Consider the following 9687-nt stretch of genomic DNA (forward strand, 5'->3'; position numbering starts at 1 on the left):
TTAGAGAAATGACAAAGGTGCCTTTGGGGCCAATTTAGTATCAAACAACTCAAAAACATTTTATTAATCTCAAAAAGAAGACACCGAAGAGCTTTTCAAGGAGTTTGTTAACCTCGTGAGGCAAACAAAATGTGCCATAACAACAACAGAGAACGACACAGTAAACAAGAAGGCCAGGAATATCACCTGATATCCATATAACAAAAAAAAGCAAATGTGTGTAAACATCACTCTCAAGTATGATCTGAAAAACATTTACAAAATATACAAAAATATGTCTCATTGTGTTATTGTCCTTTTTTTCCCCAAATCCGAGGGAGGGGACCCTACCATGGTCTCCACACAGAGTCTGAGGTGACTGGAGGAGGTGCCACAGGTGACATGTGATGGCTGTTTTGTGCACCCAGGGGTGCGAGGGCCGCGCTGGGGATGAGGAAGGCGAACTGTCCGTCTGGGGCCGGCACAACCTGGAACCCGCTGTACAGCTTCACCGCTTCTGGGGGGACGCTCATCGCCGAGACGCTTTTGCAAGGCACCCCGTGCATCTGCGGGGAGGCGGCGCCCGGTATCTGTGTGACGGTCTGTCCCAGGTGAGGAGCGTAGAAGTTCACAACGTTGATCTGGGTCACGCAGGCGGCCAGGTGGCTGAGGAGACGAGTCCTCACCTCAGTGTTCACCCCTTCACAGGTGGACAGGAAACGGGTGACCTCTCCAACACACTCACTGAACCCGGCTCTGTATTTACCCATGATGGACGGGTCCGTGTTCACAGCAGCTGTCAAAGGAAAATAGATACATAAATACATAGATAGATAGATAGATAGATAGATAGACATAAATACATACATAGATAGATAGATAGATAGATAGATAGATATACATAAATACACAGATAGATAGATAGATAGATAGATAGATAGATATACATAAATACATAGATAGATAGATAGATAGATAGATAGATAGATAGATAGATAGATAGATATTTGTGCAGCACTTTTCTAAAACAAACAACATGCTTCACAATCAAGGCAATGAAAAGACAGAAAAGATAGAAATATAATTTTAAATATATAATTATATCATATTAAATATAATCAAATATATTTGAAGTGAAGCCAGGAGTTGTGGACTTTTGGATCACGATGACTAAGTTTATTAGTGAGGTCTGTAAAATCAATAATATTTTCTAAATATAATAAATCTAAATATATTGCAGCAATACAGATCTTGTAGGCAATATATTTTGGAGTCTGTGGGAACAAGTTGGACCTTAAGCATCTAAACATCCGAGAATGACTGTGCGCAGATCAGGATGCTATATCCAGAAATCGTATAGTTACATACCAGTCATCTGAAGTCGCTGCAGGTTCCTGAGGTGCTTCACGGTCATCTCCAGGATGTCCGCCTTCTCCAGTTTGGAGTGTCTGGAGCTCTGAATGCACGAGGGAGAAATTTGTTGTAGTTTCGAACTTACTGAAATTTCGTTTTATTTCCTAAACAACCTACACTGGACCTAACGAGGATTAAAACGTGAATGCTTTGGAGGCAGAAAAACTATAAATGTGTGTGTCTCCTTACGTCTTTCTTGAGTGCGTTCAGGATGAGCGTCTTCAGCTGGCCGAGGCTCTCATTGATGCGCGCGCGTCTCCTCTTTTCCATGATTGGTTTGGAGGACTTAAAGACAGGAAAAAACAATACTCTTGAGTACAACAGCGTTGAAATTTCAGTAACAGTTGACAGGTAAACGAATATGAACAAAACGAGGTCTATGTCGCTATCAAATACCTTTCTATTCTCAGACGGAGTCCTCGGTTTCTCCGGTGTTGTGTTGCCACTTGCCGGAGTGGCAGCCACGGAGGATGGGGATGTCCTCTCTAAAGTACCGGCTGGCATCTTCAGGTTTAGAGCTCACACCAGTGGAACAGCCGAGAGAAATAACTGTTGTAAAAAAAAGTTTGCACAGGCAGCGTGTCCCGCGTTCTCCTTGGAAACCAAAAGAGGAGTTTACAAATGTCAGAAGTGAATTAGTCTCTGTCCCGACACCAAGGAGATATCAAATTCACTCCCGTTACTTGCACCTCGGGTCTTATTTATAGAGCCAGTGCCTGCACGCGAACGGCTCGTGCGCAAGTTCTCTAGGTTCCATTCCCACTGTAACGTCCTATCCAATGGGCGCGCGGGACATGTTGCCGGGGAGGCGGTAGGCTCGTGCGAGGAGGCCCTCCCATTGGCTACCTGTCAGGAAGAGATGCGCTGACTGATGCGGGAAAACAAAGATAGTCTATATTTCAGACGATAAATCACTCAGCAGTTCAAAGAATGAAAAACTGGCTGCAAAAGTGGGTGTTTCTCCTTACTCGTGGCTTCTCCTGCAGTTTGGCCTCAGGTACAAATCAAGTGTGCAACTCTCCGATGGAAGTTCCCCATCTAAAACGAGAGAACCTGTTGCTGCATTAGTGTGTTGCGGGAAACACTGGATTCATCCTATAGGCTATGTGTTGATTATGCATGCTTACACTAAAGCAATTTTAATGCGTTTAATGCATGCGTATAATCAGTCAACCAGAGCTGCAATAAAACTTTATATTTTAATACAGCAATCAATAACTACATCTAATAAGTTTCATCTCACTGCATTTCAGACACAAGATCTTTGCATTCACAAATGCATCGCAGATTAATTGTGATTTGGGATCAAGTAGAAATGACATAAGATGTTTCCATTGCGCTTGATAGGGACAAAAACTTCTCACTACAAAAATATTAATTTTAGTTTTGGATGTTATCATTAGGCTATATATTTTCAGTTTGTGTGGAATTTGTTCCAAATAAACGTCAGATGTTTTTAACATAAGATACACAGCAAACACTGCAAACTTTATTTTAAAGTATTGATTTTTCAGTGACGATTATTCGGAGTTGACTGTTGAAGTGTTGAGTAAAAAATTGTTTGTTCACTTATAGAGCTGAAATGGTTCTGAGAAGAGTTAAATGAACTCTGATGGGTGTGGACTTCACTGGCATAGTTGATTTTTACACTCTCAGAGTTAATTTAACACTGACATTTTTCTGCATATCTCCAACTGAAGGCCATATCTTACTTGTATTCCATTAACCTACATTGACTGGTCCACTGCACTTTGTGTGACATTTGTAGGCTACTTGGAAACAGGGGCAGAGTGAGACCGCTCTGCTTCTTCTGACAAATACATGCAATTGGAGATAAACTCTCTCTCTCTCTCTCTCTCTCTCTCTCTCACACACATACACACACACACACACACACACACACTGTCCTGGATGCAGCATGTGTGTATGAGGGTTTTTTTGGGGGTCAGTGAGTGCTTGAAGGTTGCGGAGCAGACCTGACCCCCTGCTCCTCCTCCAGCCTGACACACTCCAGGCCTCATGTCTGCTGCAGTTAGGAGGAAATCCCTGGCTTTCCATCCTGACACACTGACACACACTCAGCTCTCCTCCCTCGCCCATTAACTCTGTCTCCCTGTCTGCCTTATCAGGTAGAAAGCAATCAGAGCAGAAGACTGATTTCCACTGTAAACCCATTTAAAGATGGATCAATAAAAGGGTTTTTGTCAATGAATATTTGAAGAGCTAATTTCAAAAACGCTATACTGTAAATCCAATTTAGGAAAAATCATTACCTGAAGTTCATCATTCAGTATTGGTAAAATATGGAGCAAAAAAAGTTATACAAGTGTTATTCTTCTGTCAACCAAGGACTAAATTTACCCATCATATTTTTTAATTTTTTGCTAACAATCTATTAATGAGATTAGGAATCACTTTTTTCAAATGGTGGAGAACTCTTCATTTTCAGGCCATATGGGATTATGAGACACAATTATAAATAGAAATCTACAGATCCTGTGTTCAGCATATGGGTGTGGGATATCCTGTTTATGCAAGTAAATGACAATGTTGTGTTTCATCATCCGGTTTCTCTCTTTTAACTATTTCATCTCTTTTTTTTTTTTACACTTTTATAACCTTTAAGGACGTGTCAATAACAGACATTGCAAAAGCAGACTTGAGATTCATTGTGCTCATTTTTACTGTATATCTCAACATAAGTACATATAAAAAATATTGTGGCGCTATGTGCATTGATGCAGGTTGCAGCTATAGGTGTGAGTGCAGCAGTGCAATAGAACAACATGCCATAAGACAGTGGTGCTGAGTAGGATGGAAATATAACATATAAAAATATATAAAAACGTATGTGTCTTGTAGAGCATGGACGTTGTTCCTGAGATTAAAGGAGCTGTGTATAAAAACCTGTGCAGACATTATAAAGAGTACAAGATTTAACAAATAAATAGAGGGACTAGGCAGTAACAGTAGTGGGATTAGTCAGTTTCATGCAGATTCTCCTCATCCTACCCAGTTGTGTTTTCTATTGCACTTTCTTCACAGCTACGCCCATTTTGTGCTGGTTGAGAAATGTGGTTGTTACATACCAACTGATTTTTGTTTATCATCACCACTTACCCTAAAATACAGAGACAAAATTTCCAAGGGGAGGCAATGTGTCAGAGATAGCAGAGATAGAGATAAATTAATAGAACGTCTGGTTACTGCATGTGTCAGTGTTTGGTTACTGTTTGGTTATATGTGATAGTTTTGAGAAAAAACGAACATACAGTAAAACCTTTTCATCTTTCTCGCAAAATGTCTGAACTATTTATCTATTTACCATCTCCATGCATCATTTATTACAAATTAGACAGTATGTACAGTATCAATGTGATCAATCATCAAAGTTGCAGTATCAGGCCAGATGAGTAGCTGTTTCCTGTGACATGTTTACTGACTGACATCTCTTTCTCTCCTTCCATCTGGTACAGGTTTATCATCAGACGGCTCTATCCTCCTTGATACACTTCAGAAGTCTTCTCTAAAGCTGCTAAATCCTCAGAGGTGAAATGACCCCAAAAGCCAGGTCAGTGTCAGTTAGCATCCATGGCTTCCTCTTGTTGTTTGAGCAAGAGAACTTCAAGCGCAACTGGCTTTCTGACTGGGCAACTGAGCAAATATTCAACTGATTTAAACCAAATACAATCAAGTCTTCTGCCAAAATGGGATTGACCAATTATAATAACACTAGTCAAAGTAAGGGAAAAACCTATGTAGATATTTTCTTTTCTCTTATGAAGTCTGAAAAAGTAGCTCTGCACCATAAACCTTGCCAGCACCATCGGTTGCGACAATGACTGTTATAGCGAGGTGTAGTCCTCAGTGAGAAAAAGGAGTGAAGATAGCACTGCACTTGTCATTATTGAGGTTTGGAGGGTAGACATACAAGACAGAAAATAGCCTCACACATTTCCCCAAGACAAGATTTGAGGAGGATAAGTCTTTCTTTCTTCCAAAGAAGACGACTCACACAAGTAATGCTGTTGTATCTACATGTATGGCCTACCAGAGATATTTTAATATTACAGCATCTAGTAAGTGTTCATGTTGGGTATTTTCACTATTACCAATTTTGTGTAGGACATGCAGCTCTGAACCAAAAGCCTCCTCTGTAGTCCAGAAATACACTTAATTCACATAAGTGTGCTATTTCTTCTGTTCTTTAGGAATCACATAAAATGGTTAGTTCATCTTCTAACAGGATGTTTTAACCAGATGCTCCTTTAAAATAGGCCGAGGTTCCTTCGTACAACAGATGAGAGGATACTGGAGAGGAGGACAGCCAACAATAAATTATGTCCTATCGGTTCTGCTCTCAATAAGCCTGCTGCTCTGGCACAAACAACCCTGCATTGTGGATGGTGATGTAGACCTGTGGTTTATAGCACAATCCTGATCTGTATCAGTGTGGGAACCCAGGGACGGGAGACACCACAGAGGAAGGGTTAGAAAGCTATCAGGGGCCAACATGTGTCTGATAACCACCAACTGAGGGATGGAACGGGGGCAGGAAGACTTATAAATTGTTGTGGAGTAGAAGGGCCTTTACCCCCAGGGATATGCTGGCTAAAATATATTGCTCTCTTCAGCACAGGAATTCCCCTTTGAGGACAGAAATGTGACTTATTAGGGAAGGCAACACTGATGAATTGTTGGCTCTGTGAAGCTCAGATAAAACTCTGCACAGTGGGAGCAGCAGGTTGTTCCTCCATGGAATGGCCACTTGTCAGCGACCACACTTCTCTCCATCTTCACCTGGTCCGGCAGCGCTGACCCTCCACCCAGCCGCCACCGTGTCAAAGCGAGCGGGCAGCGAAATGGCCATCCTCATCATCAAATAGTGGGAAAGTTCCCTTTCAACTGCCGGTATGAAAACATCTCAGGCCAGGAGGGGAGGGGACAGACAGAGCGGATCACTTAAACATCTCATCCAGCGCTCCGCTCGCTCTCCGCACCTCCCTCTCCCTTTGAATTCCCCCTCGCAGAGAGAAGGGGGGCCCTCCCATAGCAACTCCCAGCCCCGGGCCTGCCCGCCTTTTGTCCCCCTCCCCAACAGCAGTTTCTGCTCCAGAAGCCTTAGACAAGGCCTCCATTAATTGCGGGCCTGTGTGGAATACACGTGGGACAATGGGCCCAACAGAGTGTCCGGCCCCCAGACAAGGCTGGAAACAAGTGGTACAGGAATCCGGCAGAATAGAATCGTCCTGGCTGATGTCACTGAATACATTTACCTACCTCAGAGCGCATTCACTCCGCGCTTTGTTTTATTTGGACAAAAAAAGAAGGGGTGGGGTGGGGGGGCAGTGGTATCAATGGAGAAGAGGAGTAGGGGAGGGGGGCTCAAGGATGGGAAATAACTGGTCGTCATGACAACCCACTGAATCAAAAATATGGTCGAATTTACTGGAGGCAGAGATGTAAAAAGGGTAGAGGGCATTAGATTAAACCCTGCGTGAGATAAGAGGAGGCTGAAAACAGAGGTTTAGTTTTCTAGTTTATTCAACCCTGTTTATACGCCAATACAGAACGGATAAAGAGCTGGGAGATTAGGAGACTCATCTGGGCTCATGTTTGTCAACAACAACCTGAGCAGTTTCAAGTCAGCTTATTCCAAATCAGTGGAAGGGATGCTTAGCTATGGCAAGTGAAGCTGCAGAGGAAAAAGGGACCATAGCAACTGGTATTCCTCAGTTCCAAGGAGCATAACAACCTGCCATCTGTCACCTAACGTGGGCTCTTTCTTAAAAAGCCAGCATTTAGACCTTCAACTTGGAGGCAAAGGCAATGAGACTGAAGTCTTATTGAACTCTGGGTCTCCCCTTTGAAAGGGGATCCAGTCATCGCCTTATCCCTCATCAAATTGAAAAACGCTTTTAGAGATTCTAAGAGAGGCCTCACATTTAATTTTTAAAACCCAGACATGAAAGTGTTTCTAAACCACATTCAGCAGTGAAAACTCTTTAAAGGACTAGTTAGCATGTAGATTATATGCATTTCAGTGCATTGTCAAAGTATCTAAGTGTATTTACATGTTAATATGTTCAGGGATACTATCGTCTTGAAAAGGTGTTGGGGGAGGTTGGTTAACTGTGTATTTTCCTCTTGTGGACCATGGGAATGTGATTTCTTTGTGCCATCAAGGTTCAAACACATTCCTGTAAGGCCATGGATATTATGAGGATTGACTCACAACAGAAAAACAACCTCTGAACCTGTTGATTTTGGCTGGTTAAGTTGGGCTTCCTGGACGCTGCTGTCCATGAAGATATATATGTTTAACCTTCCTGAAATTGGATCTTTTTCTTTATCATGGATAGGATTGCAGAATCTGTTGTTGGTTCTTTTATATCAACATCAAGCCAAAAAGCTCCCCTTCAACAAAAGACCTGCTGATGCACTAGCATGTGGTGCTTATCCAAGTCCATATCCGTGAGTGTGTTTGTGTTGGGATTTATGAATGTGAAGATGGCCCATTCTTGCCGCTCAAGATGACTCACAAGACCGGCGTTTTGGCCACTTACGCTGTGAAAGCAGCCTGGGGGATGGCCTTTCAGCACTCGAGGACCTCTGGCTGAGTCCCCTTCACATGGGAGATCAGCCTCACTTGGGAAAAAGTCCCTGCTCTTTTCGAGGAGCTGTCCTGAGGGATGGCGCGCTCCTTGTCCCAGGGCCTCCCTTCTTCACCTGCCGGCTTAGTGCTCATCACTTATGCACATAATCCCTGGTTAGTGCATGTGATCCACCAGCCCAGGCCCAGGCCCCTGGCCCCCGAGCCTCGCCTGCTCACATGCTTGCTGGGTGGCTCCTGGGTGGCCATGGCAACTCTCATCTTCTCATGACAGTTAGGCCTCAGTCATGGCTCTAAGTCCCCCTTCAGTCTCTGTGCGTCTTTTTCTGTCCGCTGCTTTCTGTCTCCTAAAGCCCTCCTCTGTTTGTGTCTGATGCTATATCTATGTCTCTCTCTCTCTCTCTCTCTCTCTCTCTCTCTCTCTCCTCGTCTTCTTTTCTCCCGGTTTGGCTGTTCCCATGCTTCGCCCGAGCCGAGCCTGAGAAGCTGGCTAACTCTGCCAGCCACAGTACAGCACCTTGCTCGGAGGGCACAAAAGTACATCACTGCTATTCTTAGTTCAGATTTAAAGATTGGATATACCATCACTGCAGTGTGTAGTATAAACGCTAGGCCAAATGAAGACCTGACCTCATTTTATTGTGAGTCTGATGTGTAAAATGAGATAGTAAGATACACTGGCAAACTTCTTTTCAGTGTGGTCACTCCGGGCCTCTAAGTGCAGATCATCTTACCCCAATGCAACCCCGCAGCCTTAACCATTAGTTTGTTTAAAGTGCTGAATATCGCGCGGGCCCTCGGGGAGAGAGGGAGGCAACCCGACAGCGTTGTGTGGCCCCACACTAACAAGTGTCACAGTGATATGAGCCGGTCCTCCCCCTATGTGAACGCCATGTGAGAGGCGGCTCCATCCCTGCCCCTGCCACCTCAGCACAAGGCCCTCCATTGACTTCTAACCTGTCGAGGGACCAGGGGAGACAAAGAGCCGCGGGGCGGGGCCCGTCCCTCCGACAAGCCTGTGAACAAACGCTAACACGGCTGCAACTGTCCACCCCCTGAATCACTGAATTTATTGACCAACCACAGAGCCCATTCAGAGCTGCAGGGACTGATAAAGGAAGGGGACAGGGACGCCATAAAGGCCCAAGGAAGGAGCCCATGCTAAGGGGACAGGAGGGAGGAGGAAGGCTTTGTGACCGTCTGCTGGGTCACAGACCTCAGCAGGGCTTTTACCAGACATGGCCGCCTTTGTGTCATCTGTAAAATGAGGCCAACCGTAAGTGAGCATCAGGTTGGCCTTGTGTCCAGACTATTAATCAAGGCGATGGCCGTATGAGTGTCCAACAGTGGGACGGACTTCTGCTCGCAAACTTTGTGAAGAATAAGTTACGTAGCGTGTGTGTGTGTGTGTTTTGATGAGCACTCACAGTCTGTCTATGTATGCCAGACATATTGAGATAGCGACAAAATCTTTTTAACAATCTCTGGTGCAAAACTGCAAGTGTTACAACCGCAAAACTCCCCAATCCGCCGGTTATTCTACTAACTAGGCGGTCTGAGCGGGGCCTGAAGGCTTTGTGGGAACCGTTGTAAGTAAAGAAAGAGTAAACAAAGAATGTGTGTATAGGCACAAATCTTGAAAGTACAAGACTTGGACAAAAAACGTATGGGTAAAAGAGAAA

General features: G+C 44.1%; 1 protein-coding gene across 1 annotated transcript; it reads right to left on the bottom strand.

Annotated features, from left to right (window-relative positions):
- Positions 1-205: 205 nt before the first annotated feature.
- LOC139918604 (transcription factor HES-1-like) lies at positions 206-1899 on the bottom strand. Its single transcript, XM_071908030.2, has 4 exons — positions 1789-1899; positions 1582-1677; positions 1348-1435; positions 206-775 (listed from the first exon to the last, which is right to left on the bottom strand). The coding sequence occupies exons 1-4, from the start codon at positions 1894-1896 to the stop codon at positions 327-329; spliced, it is 741 nt and encodes a 246-aa protein (XP_071764131.1). The 5' UTR covers positions 1897-1899; the 3' UTR covers positions 206-326.
- Between the last annotated feature and the right edge of the window lie 7788 nt (positions 1900-9687).

The sequence above is a fragment of the Centroberyx gerrardi genome, chromosome 13, assembly GCF_048128805.1.
Source record: "Centroberyx gerrardi isolate f3 chromosome 13, fCenGer3.hap1.cur.20231027, whole genome shotgun sequence".
Lineage (NCBI taxonomy): Eukaryota > Metazoa > Chordata > Actinopteri > Beryciformes > Berycidae > Centroberyx > Centroberyx gerrardi.

Bases quoted from the DNA above. Each gene is read 5' to 3' on its own strand.
- LOC139918604 (XM_071908030.2), bottom strand. From the start codon at position 1,896: ATGCCAGCCGGTACTTTAGAGAGGACATCCCCATCCTCCGTGGCTGCC. The intron at 1,436-1,581 runs GTAAGGAGACAC...TCGTGCATTCAG, and splicing joins TGAACGCACTCAAGAAAGAC to AGCTCCAGACACTCCAAACT. The intron at 776-1,347 runs GTATGTAACTAT...TTCCTTTGACAG, and splicing joins GCAGCGACTTCAGATGACTG to CTGCTGTGAACACGGACCCG.